This window comes from Berghia stephanieae, chromosome 2 (assembly GCF_034508935.2).
Source record: "Berghia stephanieae isolate SIO BIC M18660-M18661 chromosome 2, UCSD_Bste_1.3, whole genome shotgun sequence".
NCBI classification, from domain to species: Eukaryota; Metazoa; Mollusca; class Gastropoda; order Nudibranchia; family Aeolidiidae; genus Berghia; species Berghia stephanieae.
Genome location: NC_088361.1, coordinates 127,594,540 through 127,619,744, shown reverse-complemented (window position 1 = coordinate 127,619,744; position 25,205 = coordinate 127,594,540). Strand labels below are relative to the sequence as shown.

Genomic DNA, 25,205 nt, shown 5'->3' with positions numbered 1-25,205 from the left:
TGACATTACAGCCTACCCAACAAGATTGTGAGGCTAATTCATCAATTAATGGAACCCTTCCACATTGAAAATGGTGTACGACAAGGATGCTTACTCTCCCAAATATTATTTTCATTAGTGATCAACTGGGTCATGAGTTAAACCAACAAAACACCACATGGGATCCACTGGAACTCCAACGAAAAACTGGAAGATCCTGATTTTGCTGATGATATGTTTCCAATCTCACACCTGGCAAAACGTGCGAGATAAAAGCAAACATCCATACAACAGTGAAATCAACTGGCCTGGACATAAATGTTGAGAAAACAAAAACAATGAGATGAACACCAAAAACACAACTCCATTTCAGCTAAATGGCACAGAAATTGAAAATGTATCAAACTTTATATATTAAGAGAGCATTGAAGATGAACAAGGAGGAACAGATGCTGACATATGGTCAAGAATATCAAAAGCCAGACAAGTATTGCCATTTTAAAATCAATATGGAGAAATAAGAACATCCATACCAACACCACTTTATGGCACAGAAAGGTGGTAGCCAGACCATCCCAGATGGAGATACATGGTGGACGCCTCCAGTTAAAAGGTATAAGTAAGCTATGTGCCGCTTAGAGCGTCCTCGAACCCTGGACCTTCCAGTCCTAAGGTGAATGTCATTCCAGGGCCGTAAAACCTTTAAACAAAAAAAATGAACATACCACAAGACCACATAGCTGCACAATGCTATTGATTAATCATTCTACAACTTGAATGGAACAAAAAATTGAACATGAAATCTTTTAACAATAAAGGAATCAAAATATTAAATGCAGTTTCGTTGATTCAAATTTTATCCTTCATAAATGTCAGATAAGACAAATTCGAAATAAACTTTTGACAGGGACTGAATAGTCAGCTCACACCAAGCTAAACCCATGTGTAGTGTTTGTAATTAGAACTTAAGTTTAAAATCATTTTCACTGGTTTACAACAGATAGCTGATATACAGAGAAGTGGTAAGACCTGGAATGAGATTAAAAAGATTAGCTCAAGATAGAGAAGGGTGGAAACTGTTTGTCTGTGGCCTATACCCTGACCCAGGGTGAAAAAGGCAATGATGATGATGATGACAACAGATAGTTTTAAATTTATAGATACAGATTTCTAAACTCGCATTTGTATAATTAAATCAACTCAACCAGTATATTGGAAAAGAATTACAACACAACAGATTCTTGCAAGTGAAAATCCCTTGTACCATAATAAAATCACAATACTCAAATATGTACAAACACAGCACTTTTCCACAAATTCATTCTGCCCAATACCCTTTATACAGCATTCTTCTTTGTCCAGGAAGCCTATACTGAATCAAAATTCAATTTCAACAGGAATTGTCATCTTTTGGCGACATTTTTATTTTAGCACTAATAAAGTATTTGTTACTGAAAATAGCTGGGTACTCATTTACAGCCGTATCAAATATAGCTATACATGAAAAATGCCATACTCAAAGACATTAGACACAAACCAAAATTAACATTATTACCCATTTGGTCACTGACCATGTTCAAGGTCTTGTGGTTTTGTTGCAGTAACTTATTCAACCCTAGCGACCTACATGCTGTCCACTCTCCAAAGCGACTTTTTGGGACATTTCGAAATAAAATTAAAAAAAAAAATTACAGTTACTTAATCTCCAAGAAAATTGGCTTGCAAATAGTTTTATTCAACTACAAATTTCATGGAAAAATTAAAAACATTTCTGTTAATAATATGCATAAAATTTGTCTCAGAAAAAAAAAATAATAATGATAGGGTAAAAGTAGATAAGGTCAAATACCGAGACAGTTGTTTTAGTGTTGAGTGGGTTAACTCAGCAATTGAAACAACATTATATCACCATTTTATATAGGAATAAAAAAAACATATAATTTTCTCACCAAACCCAATGAGAAGGGAATATAATTGTATTAAACAATGACTAGGACAGTGATTGAGTGTTTCATGCGAGATCTATACTCCAAACAACATTCGTAAATCATCAAGACTTAGCTTTTGATTCTTGTTAGCAGATCTGAAACGGAAAAGAAAAGAAAAATTTAATTCTGAATATTTCACCCTGGGAAGTGTAATGTAAGGACATGGAGTGAAAGCTTTTACAAATATCTATAAAAACTTAGTTTAAAATTATGTGAGAGGATTGTTGGCCCGGTTGTATAATATATATTTCCATTCAAAATCCACCTCACTGTAAATTCTTATGAAAAATATATGTTGTGTATTCAGTAGTTTTTTGAGGGACATTTATCCAAGTTCGAGAGTTTATTATAGGCCATTGGCCAATATCCATAACATATCTCTGAACAAATTATTCTAGCATTTACAATATTAAAGAAATAACATTCTTTTACTAATCATTTATGGCTTTGAAAAAAAAAAAAGCAATCAATAATAATAATACAACACTTACTGAAATCATCAAATACCATAATAATTCACTATGTCGTATTTGCGGCTATGTTGTCTAGTGATTGGACACGCGCCTTCGGAGGTCCTGGGTTCAAGCCCTGCTCTAAGCAGCGCATAGTTGAGTCCTTGGAAAAGGATTTTTACTCGCATTCACTCACAAAACTTAGGTGTAAAATGAGTATCTGGCTTTTAACAGCATTGTCTCTGTCAGAAAAAAAAAATGTAATATTGCCTAACAGGCATCATGTTTCATCCTACATGTTAAATGTTGCTATTGGCTAGGGACCCCTTGCAAAACGCTTTGAGCACGTTAAGTAGTCGATATTGCGCTGTATAAATGCCCATGTATGCTCATGTATTAATAATTAGAGTAGTTAGCAGCTTGTCTCAATTTCAGTATTCATAAGCTTTCCAACTAACATTGTGTCATGAATCAAGCACCCAATAGACATGCTGAGAGTGATGTGAAAGGACTTTATGGTTCAGACAAGAAAAACTTGAGGTCTCTACTCACCCTGACAACACAGACTTAGCAAGAGACAATTTCCCCTGTTGTAACATCCAGATCTTTTCCTCTATCGTTTTCTTGCAGATAAACCTGGTTCAGAAAAGTGGGTGGGAGGAAAAGGAGCCAAAAATAGGGAACCGAGTTTGAATTATTGACGTCGTAGGAAAGTAATAGCAAAGACATTTTCAGAACTGAATATTTTGCCCAGTATTTAATATTGCATGTCTATAAACAAAGGAGGATCACCCGTTTGGAATTCATTCTAGATATTTGTTCGGACAAAATTCACAATAAAGAGACCAAATATTGATAATAATATGCTGAAGTTCAGCCTTATGTGCAGCCGAAGCATCAAGAGGATAAGTAAGTATCTGCTAAAGCACAACAAATGTTAAACATCGTCTATAGCTCATATTTTCCATAATTTCTATTTTTAAAATCAGCAAACATTTTGATTACTTTCTTAAGTTTTAGAAAAGTAGGAGCCATTCAAACCTAAACAAAACTTTACCACTAAAATCACACCTGTAAATCTTGACATCCTTCTGCTGTCCTATCCGATAAATTCTGTCACAGGCTTGTGCTTCCAAGGCAGGATTCCTGAAGACAAATATTAGCATTAAGAACCTCGTATGGTCAAATCATATAAACAAAAAGCTTGCCATTGATTTTTATTTTATAAATGCATCTTAATGTAGGAATCTATGGACAATTTGCATAAAGGAAATAATTACATGCCAGTACTCTACTAGTAGTACTTTATTTGCTAGTCCTTTACAACAAAATCAATTCTGCTACCAAATAAACCTGAATGATGCACAAGATAGAAATGTCTGTATGGGAATTATAACAATCTTTCATAACTGGTTGTCCTGAACATCAAAATGAATGTCATAGATAGAACTGTGTCAATGGAAATGATAACGATGTTTCTTTCATAATTTTGTTATCATGTACAGTAAAGCGAACGTAGTGACAACAAAGCCATCCTACCAGTGACTGTCCAACAAAAAGAGATGGTTTCCTCCAATCAGATTCAAACCTACACCACCAGCACACAGTGATACCAGCAGCACCTGAAATTGCAACAATAATATAGAGCAACATATAATTAAAAATTAAAATGGTGTCAACCCTTATAAGGCAAAGATCTCCAAAAAGTGTTATATTTCATTTTGTTAAACTTTGTGATGAGAAAAAAAAAATCACTGAACAATAGTGAGACTGATTTGGATCTATGTATCGCACAATCTTCCATGATACTAAGATACTAAGGAAGGTTAAGCAAACATGTTGGTCAAATGGCAAGACAATAAAAATTATCTTTTAAATATTGTAATGTCAATGAAAGTCTACAAACTTTATTCACTACAAATGGTATCAAAAGAACTGCTCAACTATATTTAAATATCAATAAAATGATATAGACTTTTTCCTCTTACAAATCTCTTTTCTCTCCATTCCCGACCTACCTTGGCTCCTGCCCCAGACTTATTGAAATCCTCAACAATCTCTGCCCTCTTCTTTGATGGTACATTGCCCTGGATCAGACTGTAGGTGACCTTGGACTCCTTCAGGTGATGGGCCACAATCTGCAACATGGCCGTCCACTGAGACACAATGACGCTGAGAAGATGGACAGAGCAAATACTCACCAAATTTTGATATATAATCATGTTCTGAAATTCAAAACTCTGAAGTTTCAAAGTTGTTGTTTCTTTCACTAAATGCCTGTATCAAAATATATTTAGACCTTTAAAAGTGGCACCTTGATTTACAATTATACGAGTAATACCAAACTGGGATGGGGGGGGGGGGGGTGTGTGGAGAAGGTCAGTCTCGTCCACAATTCATATTATAAACCTTCGAATCCATTTGTGAGAGACTACATTTATCATCAGTTCAACATTTATCATCAATTCGTCAGATTATTTATTAGGTGTTCCTATATCACAATTGCTGAGAACTTGCCAACCAGCAATGCATAAAGTTATTTATGGAACTCTCTGTCCACATTGCAGTAATTGAGCAGCTGATTATTTTCGATCTGACATGAAACACATAGGAATAGACAAGCATCCTGTCAAAAGGGAAGAAAGAAATTGTAACCGTCCAATCACTGTTACAGGTACTAGGATAAACTCAAGCTCAATAGAACCATGAATGAAGGAGTACAGCAGATGAGGTTAAAGACAGCAAAAGCTATCTGCTACTTGTTCAGCTTAGAACATTACGTCAAACTAATTAATATCCTAATAGTAATAAATAATAAATAAAATAGAAGCTGTGATAAAACGTCGATCTATAACTATAACGACTACAACCAACAACACATAGAGTAAAAGACATGATAGAGCATTTAAAACTGGACCCCATTTATTGAAAGGAGAAAGACGCAAAAGCTGAATATGTTGTTTAAGGGCTGACAGGAAACCACATTGAAAAACCACAGAAGAAAAGAAAATGCAAATGTATGTTAATGCCACCCCACCACACCTAATTGTGTAAATCTTCATCACACGAACCTGCAACCATTTTGGATTGGATTGGATATTGAAAAATCTTCAAGATGCGATACATGCAATTTTTATGCCAATTTCTACTTAACTAGATCATTTGTTACTATTCAAATTATGACAAGTGATGAAAATGATATAGCAACTACAATTCTTCAATAACGATTTTCATTCTAACATTACAAAAATGATCTTTAGTCACAGATTCATCTGTCAATCATTGGATTTAGTGCTTTTCCAATGAAACAGGAAATGGTGGACAAATGAGTTCTTTTGTTTTGGGGTTTTGTTTGTTTTGTTTTTTAAAGTTTCTGAATTCCATTCAAATACAAATACATAGACAATACTGTATTTGATTCATTCTAAATGAGTTGACTGTTCAAAAAAAAAAAAAAAAAAAATTCTTATACCTCTTATCTGAGGGTTTCTCTTCCCGTAGAGTTTTTATCTTGGTCATCACATGAGATAGCTGAAAACAAGAGGAAACATTAATCAAGTCACAGAAGAAAAACAAGGAAAAATTTCTACACATTAGACGAAAGATTGTATTTATCGATTCTGATTTGTAAAAAAAAAAAAAACTTTTCAAGAAGGTAATATTCGAAATCTTTTGTTCATTTTTTAAAATCGGATATTAATTGAATTGAATAACAATGTAAATATAAACACTGGTTGCATTAAAATGATAGGAGCCAAAGTGTTCCTCTTGTCAAGCCACCCAACGTCCTGGACAAAAATGCCTAATCATTTATTTGCCAAAAGTCCTGATCCACCATTTTCTCTCTCTCTCACTCTCTCTTGCTCCATGCAATCAACTCACTTTGTATTTATTTTCAGAGGTTTCTATGTTGTTTATATGAAAACATTTCTTTTAAGAATATTTCAAAATGTTTATTATTCAGATGCCTAAACTATCTACAAACTTCAAACTGTCTATATAAAACACCAGATACCTTGGTACTAAGTGCAGACATTTCAAGAAGATCACTTTTGGGAAGACCTGAGACTGTTGGAGCTCCCTCTTCAGCCTCCCCTTCCCCTTCATCCAGCATCAACCCCTTCATTTGTTCATGGAGAGATAACTCAATCCCATCCGTCTCTAAACTCTCGGATTCAAGGTGCTATGACGAAATAAAATGAATTAATCAATATCATGTCATCAGTAAAACTCACAGGTAAAACGTAAAAGAAATGCTCTAGCCTATTTTTAATGAAAAGGTATTTATAGAAAATTACCCATGTTAAACCCCCTTTAATTGTGAAGTAAATGAACCTTGTAAGTGACAGGCAGCTAAAAACACCCTGTTTATAGCATGACCCTTGTTATCTTGATGACCGAGCGTAATGGAATTTAATTTCATAAGAGAGTCAAGCAATGGTGAGCATGGTCAGTGACTAGACAGTTAACAATTATTGCAATGTAAGGAGAGAAAATTATGAAGAAAATCAACATTCCTCTTATTCTTCTCCATATTAACCAACTGACCAAACATAACCATTAATGTCGATGTCACATATCCATAAATAAAAAGAAAATTTATAGTAACTTCCTGATAGTCTGAAGTACATATTTAAAGGTCTCAATATTGTCAAAGGCTTGATTCCAGCAAGTTGTTCTATAGGTGGAACGTTTTTTGTTTTTTTTTGGGGGGGGGGGGGGGGGGGAATGAGTGAGGATGACTGTTAACATTATCAACATTAATTGAACATTAAATCTGGGATTTATATCATATAAAACAATCCACTGAGATAGACCTATAGCAGTTAAAAGTGGTAATTCTTGGAGATTTAGGTATTCACATATTCTCATAAATACAGATAAGCAAAACCACTCACTGCTTTAAGTAGACTGAGATGAGAGCAGCATTGTCTCAATCGAAGAAGGAAAACCAGAATTTGACTGCCAGTGTTTTTGGGTTTATTTAGGTGGCTTAAAGCTCCACCACTGTCACCACTAACAACAGCAGAGGCAGTATAAGCTGTAGAACCACCAGCGTGTTGACTGGGCAGATGTCCAGATGCTAGAAGTTGTGTTGAGTTTGTTGCAGGATCAGAATCTTGGTGACGGTGAACATAAGCCTTGACAGTGGTTCTTGAAAATAGCAAATAAATATAAAATACACTGTAAATGTTCATTCTAACTCAACAGATGTTACAGCAAAGGCCATCACACGTTTATTATATAATATTTTTAGCTCTAAATTGATTGATTCATTAAAAAAATAATTAATTCAGCATTTATATAGCGCAATATCCACTAAACATGTCCAAAGCGATTTACAGGGGGTCCCTGGCCAACAGCAATACTTAACATGAAGGATGAGACATGATGCCTGTTAGGAGATATTACAATTTCACCAATAGAGACAACGGTGAGATAATGTGAGGAAAAGGTCTTTTCCAAGGACTCAACTATGCACTGCTCATAAAATGACTCAAACCCTGGACCTTCTGATCCGAAGGTAAGTGTCATACCACAGGACCACATAGCCGCAAATACACTTATGTATTTCATTGACAAAACTTTTTGATTCCAGAAATAGTTGTGAATAAAGACATTGACAAATTTACAAAGGATTATTTGGGTGATAATTTTTATCTCAAGGGGGGTGGGGTGCATCACACAACACAAACATTGAACAAGAGAGGACGATGACAAAGACATTTGAGTAGTCTTTTTATGTATATAATGTAATAGATAACACTAAATAAAAAGCACATTTTGTATGTTGGTCTAACTCTATTAAGAACCCATTCTATGAAAATAATTACAATTAACTCACTGTGTTTTCTGGAACAGTTTGTCATATATCTTTTGTTCCTCCTCACTCAACTCCACCTCAACATTCTCATACGATTTATTAGGAAGTTCTACTAGCGGTTTTCCACTCTGAGTTGTCTGATCTTTGGTGCGCCTCAGCAATAATGCCTTGACCAATGTATTCAGACGTTTTGCACTCACTTTGAGAAGTTGCAGGAAAAAGGGATGGGGTGTTGGAAAGAGAATAATGGGTGATAAATGAAACAAAAATATTTTTAAAATAACAAAGGCCAGAGGTATGGCCTATCTCAATTTATTAAATTAATATATAAGGTGTTGCTATTGGTTCTTGGTTGTATATTTTTACACGTTTATACATTTGCATATTATATATATATATATATATTATATATATATATATATATATATATATATATATATATATATATATATATATATATATATTATATATATATATATATATATATATGTATACATTGTCGCCATAGATTCTCAACTTTGTGTTTAAACATTTTTATGCATGCCACGTCTGCAAACGAATTTCCATTTTTTTAAATGAATAAAGTATATATTATATTATTATTATTAAATGTTGGAAATTCATACTTGTTGATTTAGTGAAATAATCCTTCTAATTACAAGCTTGAGTAAAATATTATTATTTAGTTGTTTTTCCAAGGCGCTATGAATGGAAAAAAATATGGAACCAAATTGCAAGGTTGGAATGCCCAGTGAGCATCCTGTGTTGTCTTCTTTTAAAGGGGGAAATACATGTGTTTCAATGGAGATGTCAAAGTATTGCACAGTTAAATTATCATAACTAGGTTACCTACCTTTAGCACTTTCTATGTGTGTCTTCCAAACTTTCAACTCATCAAATGGACTGAATCTTAAAAACCTATGAAATGAAAGGTATATATATTATATATACTTTATTTGATCTTGAATAATAAAAAGAATAAAAATAAAATACCTCCTGATCACTGTTAATGCAGCCTTAATTATTATTAACAAATCATACAATCTTACAACTGGTCAAAGTGCAAGTGAGTAAACGATTTTCAGGTGACAGTATACTGAAACTTTTTTGGTCATATTTTACTTTCTTAAACCTTTATTTTAAGCCTTGTTCGAAATACATGATTACCATCTATTCAATTATGTTGGCGGTCATTTTTTTAAAAAATTAATGATAAACAAAAATAGTAATTACCTTAATAAGGAATACATGTCTTTGAGATCATTTTGAATTGGTGTGCCAGTAAGGGCCCACCGATAAGCAGCCCGCAGACGACAGACTGACTGAGCCCTTGCTGACTTATGGTTCTTAATATCATGGGCCTCATCCAAAATGATTCTCTCCCAGCCAATCCGCAATAGCATTGGCAATGATGATTTTTTCTGAATGGAAAATATAGGGAAAAAATATGAATTAGAGTAAATTCAAAATTTTTGAATAAATATATAAATACATTCTTTTAAAGAAGATAACTGAAATGGCCTCAAGTCTGTTACTCTTTGTTTAACCCTATACATGCGAGTTTAGATTTTATTCTGTCCTGACACATTACCTTACCATTTTCACCCAAAAAGGAGTGCCAGCAAGGCAACCCAAGCATCGTCACATCATTTTAACTGCCTTGTTCTTGAAAACGGCTAGGTCTGCAAAATGACCGGATAAATACTAAAAGAAATCATGACAAGCTTTTAATTTACACACATAATATTAAAATAGCAAAAAAGGTAATTCACAAACTGCTTGACAATCTTCTTTGACATGCTCTCCATCTTTCTCCTTCTCTTCCTCATCATCATCATCATCTTTGACTGCTTGCTCGGCATTTCCCCCATCTGCTCCAACCTCCTTGCTGACAATAGCATAAGTGGTGATGACAATGTCATTATCACACAATCTAAGGAAGGTAGAAAAATATAGATTAGAGCTGTTGCCACCATAAAAAAAACAAAACAAAACCAAAACCTTAGCACAAATGCCGATAAAAGAAATAGCTAGTGAAGCCACACTATAAAATATCAACCTTCCTGTATGGGTAATTAAATTAAATTAAATTGAGCTTTTATGTAGTGCAATATCCACTAAACATGCTCACAGCGCATTACAAGGGGTCCCTGGCCAACAGCAACACTTAACATCTAGGACAGGACATGATGCCTGTTAGGCGAAATAACAATTTTTTTCGGACAAAGACAACGCTGTTAACAGCTGGGTACTTATTTTACACCTGAGTACGGTGAGGGAATATGAGCAAAGAGCCTTTTCCAAGGACTCAACTATGCGTCGAGGACATTCTGATGGGAAAGCAAGCAATTAGAAAATGCCCCCCCACACCTTCTTTGGTCAAATTGAGCACTTACCCCCCCCCCCCACCCCCTGCCCCCTTTCCCTGCTACTGAAGGTTGGCCAAAGTGCCCCCCCCCCCCTTCTATTTGAAAACTAGAGTAGGTTTCAATGATGGTGGGAATAAGAAACTCCTTTAATCCCGTTCCTATTTTCAGTCATTGTCAGGCAGGTAGAAATCGCGTTCAATCCACAATATACTTTTTGTTTGAATTTCTTATTGCCATGGACCAAAGCCTTTCACTTTGGTTTGACTCAAACAAGTTGTAACTACAGACAACACATCAGACAGGTGGCAAATAACATGTGGTATCACCCAAGATTCTGTACTTCGGCCTCTCGTTTTCCTAATAATTACCAATGACCTCCCCAACAACATTAACTCTTAAACAGCATTATCACCAACCATTAAAAGTGATCATATCGTGTGAGAATGCCATTTGTCACAAAATAAGTCTTGTGCATTTTACACTCCTTTAAGTACCTATTCAGATCATTTATGCCGTTATCAATTACTGAGATTTCATTTTTTCTGTAAAAAATTGAGCATTTATAGAGCGCAATATCCACGAAATGTGCTCAAAGTGCTTTACAAGTGGTCCCTGGCCAACAGCAACATTTAACATGAAAGACAGGACATGACGCCTGTTAGGCGATTTTACAATTTTTTCGGACAGAGACAACGCTGTTAATGGCCAGGTATTCATTTTACACCTGAGTACAGTGAGAGAATGTGAGTAAAGGGCCTTCTCCAAGGACTCAACTATGCACCGAGAGAGGCTCGAACCCAGGACCTTCTGATCCAAAAGCGAGTGTCATACTCAACTATGCACAGAGAGAGGCTCGAACCCAGGACCTTCTGATCCAAAAGCGAGTGTCATACCACTAGACCACATAGCCGCACCAGGAGTAACCAGGAGTTCAACCGGGGGTCCCTCCAGATAGTCGGTAGAGTACTCACTTCATACGCAAAGGGATCAGGATCAATCCTAGGTGATGTCGAGATTATTTCCTGACCTACTATGGAAGAAGAATAAAGACCAACGGTTGTTTGATTATAAGTAATTCACTCATTTGGAATATGTACCTGCTAATGTTACTTTCCCTGTTGGGTCCGTGGTAAACCAAGAACTTAAGACAATTAGATGAACATCTCTTCTCAATCTCCTTGGCCCACTGGTGTATGAGGGATGCTGGGGCCACAATTAAGGAGGCTCGAGATTTCCTAATAGCTGGTAACATAAGAAATGACAGTAAAGAATGGAATGAGTTGGAGATCAATTTATGTCCAAAATAAGAAGTAAATCTAATCCTTCTGATAAGCTATTTGAAAATATTCTGATCTGCAAATTCTAATCATATCTTTAAGTAATCTTTAAGTAGTGTTTTCAAATCAAAAATCCAGATGTATGATAGTGACCCACGACCTCAAACTAGTAACATGCTGAAAAATAAATTTAAGTGTAATTCAAATTGACCAGAAATACGACATTTGAGGTTAGTTTTATTATTCATTTTTTGTTTTCATTTTACGAAACGAAATACAATCTCTTTAAAATTCAACAGACATTTCATATCTATAACATTTCATATCTCTAAGAATTCTCGTTAATCAACATCTGGCGAACCTAAACATAGTACCATAATACATAACATATATGATTATCTGTGTGTGTGTTAAATTAAATTGCTCAGTGCCTTCCCCACACAGGTTTCCAACATGTATAGATATATTTATGAGGATCCGTTGGACAATTTATAAGGATTCAAAATATATCATATTGAAGCTGTGGACCACAATTTAGCATTCAAATTATAAAGCCAAATCAGAATGTCTTCTTCTTCTTTTTCTTCTTCTTCTTCTCTTTCAATCAAAATGACTAACTCAGTCTGACTGAGTATTACTGTCATTGTCCATATATAAAAGAAAAAGAAAAAAATTATGTTACATTTCTTTCCTAAATAGTCTAAATGCATCTCTATTTTATTTTTTAAAGAAAAAGAAAAAAATCACAGGGTGTTCAAAATAAGTGGTCAACACCTGAAATTTAAAACTCACTTTTCCGAGCCTGTTTATCTTTTCCGAGCCAGCCATCTTTGGCAGAGGATTCTCCAGTTAAATCTTGTTTCTTTCTCATAATGTGGGATATCATAGTGAGGGTCTTCCCAAGACCCATGTCATCCGCTGGAGAGGAAAAAGGGTAAAAAAATGATGTTCCTAATATCAAATTACAGGTGCAGAGAAAGCTGTAAATATTGAATTGATAAAAAGGCAAAAACCATCAGCAACTGGACAAAAATGAGAGTGAGGGAGAGAATGTGTGTGAAGAAGAAAAAGAACAAGAACAAGATGAACAAAAAGATGAAGAATAAATTTCAAAATATTTTGACACCAATAACAACCAAGATGATGGTAAATTAAATAATTAAAGGCCTGCACACACATATGAGAAAAAGAGGGGCTAGTTAAAAAAGTGAATGATAGAAGATTCTATGAGCAATCTTCCCATGTGTCCAGTCTCACCCGGATACTGGAACAGGATCTCACAAAGTAAGATATACTTGGTTGGTTCCCAAAAAAATCTTATTCACATATTAATAATAATAACATGATAAAGAGCAAAGATTTTCATCGCTATTAAAACCTGTATAATGTAATAGGCTATTGTTTTTAATATTGACCTAGAATTCCCCCTGCTGGGTGTTGCTGCTCTCGCCACTCGAGCCAGGCCAATGCTTGACGCTGATGTGGCATGAGAGGCACACGGAGACCATCTGGATCTGACACTTGGGTGGACTCAGTGGGACAGCTCTCCAGTTGTCTGGGAGGGGCAAGAGACATGAAAACATTAATCACCAAGGATATTTTTATCAATTCAGGGAATCCAAAATTCAAAGGGTGTTTTGTTTCTGTCTACTTGAAGTTTTTTAGTTTCATTTTTCCTTATTGGTGCTTCTTGTGTTGTTGTTGTTGGTGGTGGTGGTGTTTGTTCCTGCTGCTGCTGCTGGATGATTCAGTTATTGTTGTTGTATGTGGCCAATTTTTATATTTTGATTTAAATGTGATCATAATCATATGTAGATATGATTCATAGCTAAGATATGTTGAGTTTTTTTAATCAACTTAATTTACAAGCTAGTTTGGTTGTATCTAATAGGCATTCTTCCTACAAAAGGCATAATTTGAATTTATTTCTAATTTTATACAATAATAATAATAATAATTATAATAATATTATTATTATTACTACTACTTCTATCAATATCATTATTTTTATGATAATAATTATTAAATGAGAACAATAACCATACTAAACATACTAACTTATGTATCTTGTCAATAGCCTCGGTGGTGATAGTTCCAACGTCCCTTAATCTTTGTGCTGTCATCCTTCCACCATATAAGGTCATTGCCTGTGGGTTTGCTGAAAGTGGTGTAAGGAGTGTTTACAATATTTCAATATTATTACACACCGATCAAAGAAGCCATCCAAAAAAAAAAAAATACATCTCAAACCACAACATTCATTGCATCCAACATTTTAAAGAGCTAAAACGAGACACTCTAAAATGCACTTCCGCCATGACCCAAAATGGCAGATGTTTGGACCATTATAACCTATAATCTAGAAAGAGAGCTATACTCCCTATTTGTCTATTCCTTGTTTTAAATACTAGTCAAAACAATCATAAACCTATGACATGAAAGGATTGTTTCCTTACATATAAACAGTCTATTTTAATTTTCTAAATCATTTTTTTCTTTCTTTTTCTTCAGATTGCCAAATCGGGACAGTTCCGATGAAATCACTATGCCACTATGCAAATTATGCGCAACATGAACAACATAGTCATATCCATAAAGAGAAAAATAATTATAAGTCAAGCTTTGATTTGGTCTTGTTTTAAAGGGTTTTACGACACTTGCGACACTTAGAGCTCATTACAGCACCAGTAAAAAGGAAAAAGATGGGATAGTAATAAAAATCTAGATTTACAATTAAAGCACCCGAGGAAAGGCATGACAAAGGGGATTGGTTCAAATAGGACACAGAGCAAACTATCAATGTGATTTGACTGTTTTCTTCTCTGCCAAGGACTCTGCCAGGGTCAGGACAAAACCAAGTAATCCTGTTCCAAGATAAAGATAGAAAGCAACTTGGAAAGCAGATATAGGGGGATAGAAGACACAGCAAGTGACCTTCTGTCCACCATGGGAGGTCAGAAGATTCCATCCAAAAGTCAAGTTTTCACTCCAGATCGCATCAATTCAACAATCAAAATTTAAAAAGTCATTTATGGCAATTCCATGTGTAACTGACCTAACAATCAGGCCAATCATACTTATTAATGTTACATTTTCATGATATTGATATTATATTACATACACTGCTGCTATTGATATATCATTGTAGTATACGTTTTATATATGTAAATTTTGTATATTTTTTTGTAACGCGCATTGAGCATCACACAGTATGAAAATGTGCGATATAAATGCCATGTATTATTATTATTATTATTATTACTTATCTCCAAAACACAATTTTGATGACAGAGAATTAATTTAATGACGAATGATCAATGGGAATTTGATCCTCTGTTTGAGACCAATGTTTTATTCCCAGGTGGCAAAATGTTCTTCTTTATGACACAACTCAGAAAAAACGAAAAATTCAGACATGATGCGATTTCATAAAAAATTCTTTGAAACTTTTAAAAGTTGAAGTCTCAACTTAACAACAGTTGTGTTTAACACTTCTTGGTATCTAAATGTTCAAGAAAAAAGTGTTGTTCTGTGGGTAAAGTATTTTATGAAACTGAAGCAAGATGAGGTGGTAGCTGATGCAACAAGCTCAAAGTTAATAATTAAGACATATTGCAGAGTCATATTAGTACCATATACTAAGCATATGACTTTTAAAATACATAAAATTTAAAGAATTATCGAGCAAAAGCATGCTTGCAAATGTTTCGCTTTTTGCCTCAGAGTTGACATTTTTGTGGATATGCCCTATTACGACATAATGATTCGCATTTTCACATTTTTTTTCCGATCCATTGGAAAACAGTTATATCACTTCCAAAGTTCTTGTTCAAATTTAAGATAAGGAGGAGAGAATTGCCATAAATTTGACAATATAAAACCAGAAGCAAAAATTATGTTAAGTTGGTTGTTCCTACCTGCAAAATATTGAGAGAAATGTGAAGGCAGCTGTGTGAATTGAGTGCCACCCGATTTAACATCAGTTTTGTTCATGTTGTCACTGTTGGTATCTGGCATGGTATTCTGTGTCGTAGCTGAAATCCCCGGGACAGCCTTGAAGAAGTCAGATATAAGATGCTGTTTGGTGGTAAGATTATTTCTAAAATTAAATAAATTGTATAAATAACTAAAATGATACCCATGGCCAAACATTGAAACTTCCCCCAAACATTTTGAAAATTTGATGCAAAGTGAAGGACATAAATAGTGGGCATTTTGCTGGAAAAAAAGCTGGATTTTATTTGTATTCTGTTAGATCATCAAATAAAGACTAATGAAAGACTTTTCTTCAAATTAATTCTAAATGGTCTTATGAATGAAAAAAAATCCTTTCTCAAAATATCAGTTTTTATTTGTCTCAAATTTGCTGATGTATGGAAATCTGACACAAGATTTGGTGTTGACTCGAGTAACCCCCCCCCCCCCCCCCCAAAAAAAAAAAAAATACTCACATTTGTGTAGCTCCAATTGACTTACACTATTATTGGCAGTCAAAACAATGACTTGTATCTAGCAGTCAGAGATCAGCAAAGTAAATTAAGTACCTTATGAAATGTATTTAGCGGTAAACTGCAAAACTTTCCCATCAATGAAAATAGAACCAGATTCTGATATCAACACAACATGAAACACAAACCTGATGTGGTCTCACAATGACTGTCTTGACTACGTTCCCTGTCTGAGAGTTTACTCTTTCGCCTTTGGCAGAGTGATGCCAGTTTTGGTCAGATTTGCCCTGGTGAGCAGATGCTTCTTCTGTTATGCCTGTACCTAAATTTAAAAGTGACAAGGGCATATTATATTATTTATCAAAAGAAAACTTGCTTCTAACGTTCCTACCTTTTTAAACCAAAACTTCTGCTTTAATTATTTAATGTGTGCTCACAGCACATAGACAAACATAAACATACACGCAAACACATATATGATTTGTATTTATGGATCTACATATCCCTAAACTATATGAAAATTACTATTTAAACAAATTAAAGTATAGAGCCATCGACCAACTAGCCCCGGCCAACCATGGTAGCCATTTCTAAAAGTGACAGCTGACTCATTGATAAATTATTCTCACTACTTGTCTGTTCCAAAATCTTCCAATATTTAGAAACAATTAATCATTTGAAAAGTTTCATTGTTCTAAACACAATTTTAGAGAAGTCAAGCAACATCTGACCTCTCTAGTTTCTGTTTTCTTGATAAAGATTATTTGACTCGCCATAAAAAATATAGATTTCCCTTTAATATCTATAAACATTAATTTGACAAGGAAGATGATCACTCCCTAAATAGAGCTCTACATTTGATTTTCTTCAAAATGTGTTTGTTTACTTTTCTTTTAGTGCCAAAATTGTGATTTATCCAGAAAAGCACTTTGAATAATTTCAGATCTAATAATCCACACATTTGATAAGCTGACGAATGGTTTGACTCAAAACATCCAATCATTTCTAATATTTTATAATTTGAAAATGTTGGACTGTTTCAGAAACAGTTAGCATTGATAAATCCCTAATCAGTGGAATAGCAGCCATTTTGGAAAATGATTGATTGGCAAGGTTGTCAGAGGTCTGATCGCGGATTGCTCTACATTTATCTTTCTTTAGAATGTGTTTGTCTATCTGTGTGTCAAATATGGTTGTTGAATCCAAATTTGCTCTATGAATAAATTTAGTTTTGTTAATTTACACATTTGGTCAGTTGATGAAATACTCGAAATGTCCGTTTACCATGCCATTATATTAATTAAATGTAATAAACATTTCTACTCGTCTACGATTTGGAAATATTTGGCTGTTCAGAAAGAACTTAAACAGTGAAAATGAAAGCCAATTTGGAAAAGGGCCGCCAAGGCTGTTCTAAGTCAGATGGCTGACGGCTCCACATCTTCATTTACTTATAGGGTTTGTGTACATTTGTGTCAAATAAAGTGCTTTTTTCATTAAAATGCACAAATAAACAGCTAATCTGTTGGACTTTTAATTTAATTACCATGTTCTTTCAGGAGTGCCACCATCTGCTTGTCAATGGACACAATATGTTCTTTGTAGGCAGCTACTCTTGCCAAAATTCTCTCCCCTTTATCAGGGAGAGAGCTCAGTCTGATGGCTCGAAGTGAGGACTAAAGAAGGAAGAGAAATATACTTAGCAGAAGGGAGGAGTTTACAATGGTGATTATCAGATATTAATGAAGAATGAATTTGAGAAGTGCCCCTGTGCACTTTTGTGGAAGTTGCTCAATCTAGCAGTATACTATTACTGATTTGTACTTATTTGCAGATTAATAAACCCAATTTATTATGGGTTTATTGTTGTAATGGAGTTAATTCTCAAACCAACGCAAAATATTGTCCGTTACAACAATGTTAACTCAAGCCTATAATTATGTTCAGTTATCAGACCTGCAAATATGTGTACACTGATTATTATTACCGCTATAATAATAATAATAATAATAATAATAATAATAATAATAATAATAATAATAATAATAATAATAATAATAATAATAATAATAATAATAATAATAATAACAATAATAATAATAACAATAATAATAATAATAATAATAATAATAATAATAATAATAATAATAATAACAATGCATAACCGCAACTTAAAATGAATAAACACACTAAAATGGAAAAACTAAAGTACTCAAAAAAAGCAAAATTGTATTTATTACACAAAATTAAAGTTTGTACATTGTTTGTGTCTGTGTGTGTGTGTGTGTGTGTGTGTGTCTGTGTGGAGGGGGGGGGGGGGTTGAATCTCTGAGGTAGTTAATATCCTTCCAAAATCTTGATCTGAAGTTTGGAAATCAGAGAGATGTGGTCGTGATCAAAACATTATGAGGTAATGGAAGCGTAACTTTTGTGTATTTTTTCTAAATTCATCATCATCACCATACATTGTATTATAATTATGCTGATGAAGTGTTTTCTTTATGCTTGAATTCATCTACAAATCGTTATGCTTTTTGTCATTTCTTTGTGCTGCTCTAATTGATCCTGATTTGAAATTCATGACAGATTGACCAGTCAACCATTAATTCTGAATACATCAATTGAGCATTTAGGATAGATGTTGCTGAGCAAAATTAAAAGTCATACCTGAATCTTGTTAAGCTCTGCTACAGTGTTTCTTCGATCCTCTTTTAAACTTCTGAAATGACCACGGGCATCAAAGCTCATTTTCTTGTCAGACACTGAATCGCCATCACTCCCCACTATTGTCTGTTGTTTCAAATCAGTCTTAATCCCCTGAGCAAAGTCCTTTTCATTTGACTTCTCACATTTATTAAAAGGAAGATTTTCAAACTTTGTTTCTGTTGTTGGTGATTTTGATATTTTGCCATTTATCTCAGTCGATTGAATTTTTGTCTGCTCAGAATTAATCACTGTTTTAGAATTGACAGCTGTGCTATCCTTTATGGACAAACTTTTCATTAAAGTTTTTGTGTCTTGGACATCATCATCATCACTATCACTATTAGATGAACCTTTTTCTTTTCTTTCTCTCTGAAAGGGTTTATTTGGTTTTGAAAGGTCTGGTGAATCTCTGTATTGATTAAAAGATTTATTTTGGAATGGTGTTTTGTTTCCCTCATTTGACACCGGGGTCACACTATTGATTTTACTCAAATCAGAAAAAGTCAAAGGCGGTGTTGATAAGACACTTTTCTTCTCTTGATCAACTTTGTCCTGTTGTTGAAGAGTCAAAAGATTTTTACTTTTACTTGAATTTATTCCTATATTCTCTTGCTTTTTGAGGGATGCATCAGTTTCTTTTATTTCTCCAACGTTTCTTGCCCCTTCTCCTTCTTTAAATAATTTTTCTTTTCTCTCATTTGCATTATTATTTCTGTCTTCTTTTTCTTCAATTCTTCCATGCGATGACGCAGTCAACAAGTCAACTTGTTCCTATAAAAAGAAAAACCATGAAAATAAACATAGATTGAATATAAAATATCATCTCTTGAAAAAATACATGACAAAAGTAGCCATACCCCACTTACATGCTGTGATCTCCAACCCAGGATTTTCTGACATTCTTTGTGAACATAATTTCTCAGTCAATCTTAATATTATGCAACTTGATAATTTTGTCACACAGCACACTATGTAAGAGATGGTCACTGTAATCTTGTTTTAATTCCGGCAAAGAAGAAACAAAAAAATAAAAACAAAACAAAAAACAAAAAAAAAAGAAAAGAAAAGAAAATCCAAGCAAAATTATCTTATCTCAGTTAAGGACAATTACAGAGACTATAATGTTGTCTCAGCATATAATCTTTATAGTTATACAATATAAATGAGTATGGTTATTGATGAAAGCATCACTAAGAACTTAATTGGATTCAATAGTCTGATGCCACGTTGCCCAGCAATGGCGGCCATCGTGGTTCTAAACAAAGAAAATGGTTACTTTTCATTCTTCATGCTGGCTAGAACTTTTCACATGTCTTGTGATCAGAATGTATAAAAGTTAAAACATGATCATATTTATAACGTTTTTCTCCTCTGGATACACTTTTATGCTCGTCGGAGGATTATTTCATAAGGGCGTCCACCATTGTTCCGATAGATTAGAGCCAGTTACTAAGTTACCATGCGTCATTACGAGGGAAGTGACAACATGACTGTTGAAGCGTATTATGGTGATTTCTTTATTAACAGAACCACTAGCAAGTAATGATAGCTTTTTACACAAGTTTTGCTTCAGAATCCTGATCTAAAAAATTTCAACAGAAGCAAAATTCAAACTTAGACAATTTGACCCCACCCCCCCCCCCCTTTCCCCCCACAAAATATACAGCTTTCTTTTATCTTTATAAGTATAAGTAAATCTGTGCTTCTTAAATGTTCTTTCCCAAAAGTGAAATTATCGTTGAAAAAGTTTACTAATTTTTTACTCATAAAAATATCAAACATAATGCAGACAGAATAAAATTGAAAACCAGACTGATTGATTACCTGATTAACTTGTTGATACCCACACCAAGATTTGCCCTCATCTCGACCATCACAACGATAATATCTTCTGAAATGGGGGAAAAGTCATCATTGTATTTTTTATATGAATCATAGGAAGATAAAACTTACTGTCTTATTTGTTTCACTAATATTTATCTAACTTTGTGCAAAGTTTCATTGAAGCGATGGAAACAGAAATAAACAAATTAATTAATAGACAGATAAATAAATAAATAAATAAATAAATAAATAAATAAATAAATAAATAAATCACCAATATTATATGACTGACACACCTGACACCTTTATTGTCTTTTCTGACAAAAATTGATTGCAATTCAACTATCTTGTCATCGTGAATGCTGCAAGTCAGTGGTGGTTGTCTGGAGAAATAGAAAGAGAAATATTAAGAATAAAACTATAAACAAGAGATGAAGAGCTCAAATATCGTGATTGCTGATTTCAAGTTATTTTTTTTTTTCAAGGAGTTAGCTTTTAATGGAATGGTAACAGAAAAAAAAAATAGTTCAAACAAGATCTCCATAAAGCCATTACAAACGTCTCTCCACTGTATTATAATCAAAGTGGTATTTAAAGTGGCCATTAGCATTCTTCCAAATACTTTCAGTAGTGGCCACCGATCATGCTGTTTAATCTCTATAGGAATCCAAATGAAATCTCATGATGAAGTTTTATTCCACAACGGTTACATCTTTGGGTAAATGGAGAAAATAGTGTGGAAACTTATCATAATCATAATTTACTATATGCATATATTCATAATTCACTATCTCATCATGTATACATATTTATATAGTAATGTAAACAAAAATCTTGAAATAATAGCGCTTAATTTTTACATATAAGAGCTGTAAATAAAACATTCAAAATGTACTTTTCGACAATTTCTACAGTACTCTTTAATTTTATTGCAGTTTTCAGGTAATCATTCTCAATATATAATTATAGTTTACAGAGGAGTAATCACTTTTTTAAAATTTGAAAGTCTCTTTGAAAACATGAAAAGATATTGAAAGAATGTAGAAAACATAAACAATACTAACTTTGATGGTTTGACGAACTTGCATTGAGTACACATATAAAAACTGACACCCTTACTTGGACCTGGTTTAGTTCCCGTTTTAAGCACGCACAAAGATTCTGAAATTAAAGATTATAAAAGACGTAAACCAAAAGATAAATATATTACATGGAGATATGAATGGTGCAAATACAAAACAATGGAGAAATTAATACCAGACCTGAATGCTTTGGACAGTTGATCTTTTCCATCATTAAGTCCTTGATGTAATACTGTTAGAGAAAAAATGTGTTGTCTCTCTATGGAAAACAAAAGAAAAAAATTTAAGGAATTTGATATTTCTTCGAAGATAAAATTCTATTCAAAATTTGTTGCTGCCATGACACTATGATATATATATATATATATATATATATATATATATATATATATATATATATATATATATATATATATATATATATATATATATAGGGCATAAAATACAAAACTTCAACTGTATCTGTCCATGAAGGTATGTCTACCACAAACAGATCCACCAAGCTATCTATGTGTCAAAGTTTTTGCAAATTGTCAAAGGGAATATGTTTCAAGAACTTGCAGACAATGGAATCTTAACGAAATCGTTTCAACAGAAGACATACGAGAAGAAAAAAAGCCAGGATCTAGCCTCTTACGTCACATCTCGTCATCGATGCTGCATATCGTTTGAGAGCCTTCATAAAGACGGTAAACCTCAAAGAACACGGTTGACCGAAAGTGATGAGTGGTTGTGTGACACCAAAAGCATGGACCACGAGGTCTTGTATGTACTGGTTGCGCCACTGAATTAAATAGTAAGGCTGGACTCACAATCAGAAAATGAAATTTGTGTTTTAAACTCTTTGGAATCAAACGACTACATCAGCGTGTTGAGACGTGAAAAATGAGATAAAAATCAAAAGAAATGGCCGTTCAATAAAAAAAACTTGCTAAAAAAAGCTAAAATAAACAAATACAATTCTAAAACTCAAATTTATTCATAAAACAGTTGGTTTTCAACCGATTTTTCTGATATAAAGACCAATGTTCCTAATTTTTCAAGCTGATTTCAGCAATGTTAATTTCAAATTCCTCACAATTATATTTTTTACTTTTAGATTTTAGCTATTAGGCCGACTAAAAAGGTGTTATATTTTTTGCAATACAGAAGTGTAATACATTGACAGTCGACCGAGTAGAGAGCCTGTGATTGGTCGAAAACTTTGGGATGCTTGACTCACGATTCTACACGAATTGATGGTGGTGGTAGATCAAAGAGGGTAATATTTTTATTTACCAAACATTTTTCTTGGTGCTAAATAATACAAAGTAATAATTTCACATCAGAAAAAAATAACTCGGAAGTTTATATCTCTCTATTAAAATAAAATACCACGAATGACAAAATCGGTCCACAAATAAGGGAGTTATAAATTATTCATAAAAATTTGGCAACCTCCCCCCCCTCCCCCCCCCCTCCTCCCCCAAGATGTGGAAAGTGCACAGATTTCCATAAAAATATGGATGAATGGATGCGCTTCAGTTACATTGTGGTTTTCAAACATTTCTGGCGAGCACCGAGAGGGTTATGTGTGGTGACAATGATATAGTAAATCAGAGTTTCATAAAAGAGGGAGCAGCAACCCATGTCAAAGAAAGCCATTATGTGGTTGAGGGTGAAGGAACATTTTGGCACTTGGCTTGTCAGCAGAGGGACTCCACACATACAAGGAGCTCCAAAGTCCTGATTTAAATCTTCTTGAATTTTTTCTACGAGTATATCTTAAAGGCCAGCAGATGTGTGACAAGTTAGTTTTCCTTGCGACGACGAGAAGAGCAATGGAACAAGCCATATGTCTGCAAAATTGTGATGGCTGGCTTTCAAAGATGAGAGCAAAAATGCATTCAAGTCAAAGGTCAACATAAAGAACTACGACATCAACGATAAAGGTGATGAAATTTCCCATATCTATATACATCCGTTATTTTCTTAATCACAAAAAAATTCCTTGATCTATCTTCTATTGATTTCACACAAAAGCATTTTCTTTCAATTTGCTCAAAAATGATCCACTTGACTTGGTATATCAATGATCAATACTACACTACACCACTAATAGTAATAGTTACTAATACTAATATAATGAACTTTTTTCCTTTCCATTTCCAGTCTTCAACCACACACTTAAAATGGTAAGAAATGTTTGGTAAAAAACTCAGGGAGGCCTCCCGAAAGCTCCTACATCCCCAGTATTCTTGTTTTTTATAATTTATAATGTTCTAGTACGGGGTTTGGGAGGGGGGGGGGAACTTTTTTTTTTTAAAGTCTCCCCCCTCCCAAACCCCTAACTACTTAGAAAAAGTTAAAAAAAAGTAAAAAAGGGGAGATGGGTGGGCAGTGTCATTGTTGGCTGTTTTAAAATCAAGATCATTAAAGACGTTTCACGCTGGACTCTGTAGAGTCCTGCGTTCTAACTTAGTGTAATCAACGGGTTGTACTTGTACATTCATTAACGTAAAAGATTCTGATTCATAACTACGTACCTACTTGTACTGTTTACAAACAGTAACGATTTCAAATGGTGAAACCGAAAACGAAACCGGAAATCTCTATTCGCAGTACTATTGTAGTACTACAGTACTACTGCGATTATTCGCAGTACTACTCCTCTCCGCCTCCCCTCTTTTCACTTAATTAATTGCGAACCTTTTAGAAATATCTATTGTTTTATTTTAATTCGTGCTTCCTTACAAAGGAGCATACTATTTCCTACCAGTCAATGTTTTGTTTATTCATCTTAACAACGCCACTACAACATCATCTTATTCATCCGTCGTGTTTCATTCGTCCTGTTTGTTGATAAAGGGGAAACCCGAAACGTCCGTTCTATCTGTTTTCGTAATTAAATTGAAGCTTACATTCAATTTCTCATTGTTATTTATTGCTTCGAGCTTCGAACAGCAACATTATTCCTTCCTATTTCGATGAGATGCTGACATTTCAGTCCAAAATCTTTTCGCATTCCAAAGTGTAAAGAGAAATCGTCTCAATTTTTAATGGGCTTTAACTACAACGAAGATATAATGAGTAAAAGTGGCTCAGAGTGTGAAACAATACATAACTATACAACGATTAGGACATTGGCCTTCGTCAGGTGAGGTTAAATTATGAAGGGGGGAAAGGGTTACGGGGCGGAGGCTTGGGGGACGAGACTACAGATGATATTGGGAGAGACAGAAAGAGAAAAAGCTGTGTGTTTGTGTGTGTGTGTGTG

At 34.0% G+C, this 25,205-nt stretch overlaps 1 protein-coding gene across 2 annotated transcripts; it reads right to left on the bottom strand.

Moving 5' to 3' along the window:
* Positions 1-1,693: 1,693 nt before the first annotated feature.
* On the bottom strand, positions 1,694-24,546 carry LOC144966562 (transcription termination factor 2-like). 2 transcript variants are annotated; one of them, XM_078903232.1, is made up of 25 exons: positions 24,475-24,546; positions 22,130-22,208; positions 21,932-22,028; positions 21,164-21,250; positions 20,868-20,934; positions 19,005-19,814; positions 17,884-18,013; positions 16,526-16,659; positions 15,807-15,942; positions 13,948-14,047; positions 13,305-13,444; positions 12,682-12,807; positions 11,710-11,854; positions 10,020-10,176; positions 9,477-9,664; positions 9,097-9,161; positions 8,265-8,442; positions 7,318-7,573; positions 6,435-6,602; positions 5,892-5,950; positions 4,438-4,591; positions 3,959-4,041; positions 3,491-3,565; positions 2,972-3,055; positions 1,694-2,062 (listed from the first exon to the last, which is right to left on the bottom strand). In XM_078903232.1, exons 2-25 carry the CDS (start codon positions 22,161-22,163, stop codon positions 2,002-2,004), a joined length of 3,534 nt encoding a protein of 1,177 aa, XP_078759358.1. In that variant the 5' UTR covers positions 22,164-22,208; positions 24,475-24,546; the 3' UTR covers positions 1,694-2,001. The 2 variants fall into 2 exon arrangements, with proteins under 2 accessions (XP_078759358.1, XP_078759357.1); XM_078903231.1 differs by having other exon boundaries at positions 15,807-15,966; positions 24,475-24,526.
* Between the last annotated feature and the right edge of the window lie 659 nt (positions 24,547-25,205).

Bases quoted from the DNA above. Each gene is read 5' to 3' on its own strand.
- LOC144966562 (XM_078903231.1), bottom strand. From the start codon at position 22,163: ATGATGGAAAAGATCAACTGTCCAAAGCATTCAG. The intron at 13,445-13,947 runs GTTAGTATGTTT...TGCCCCTCCCAG, and splicing joins GCTATTGACAAGATACATAA to ACAACTGGAGAGCTGTCCCA. The intron at 3,566-3,958 runs GTAGGATGGCTT...ATTTGTCTTCAG, and splicing joins TTTTTGTTGGACAGTCACTG to GAATCCTGCCTTGGAAGCAC.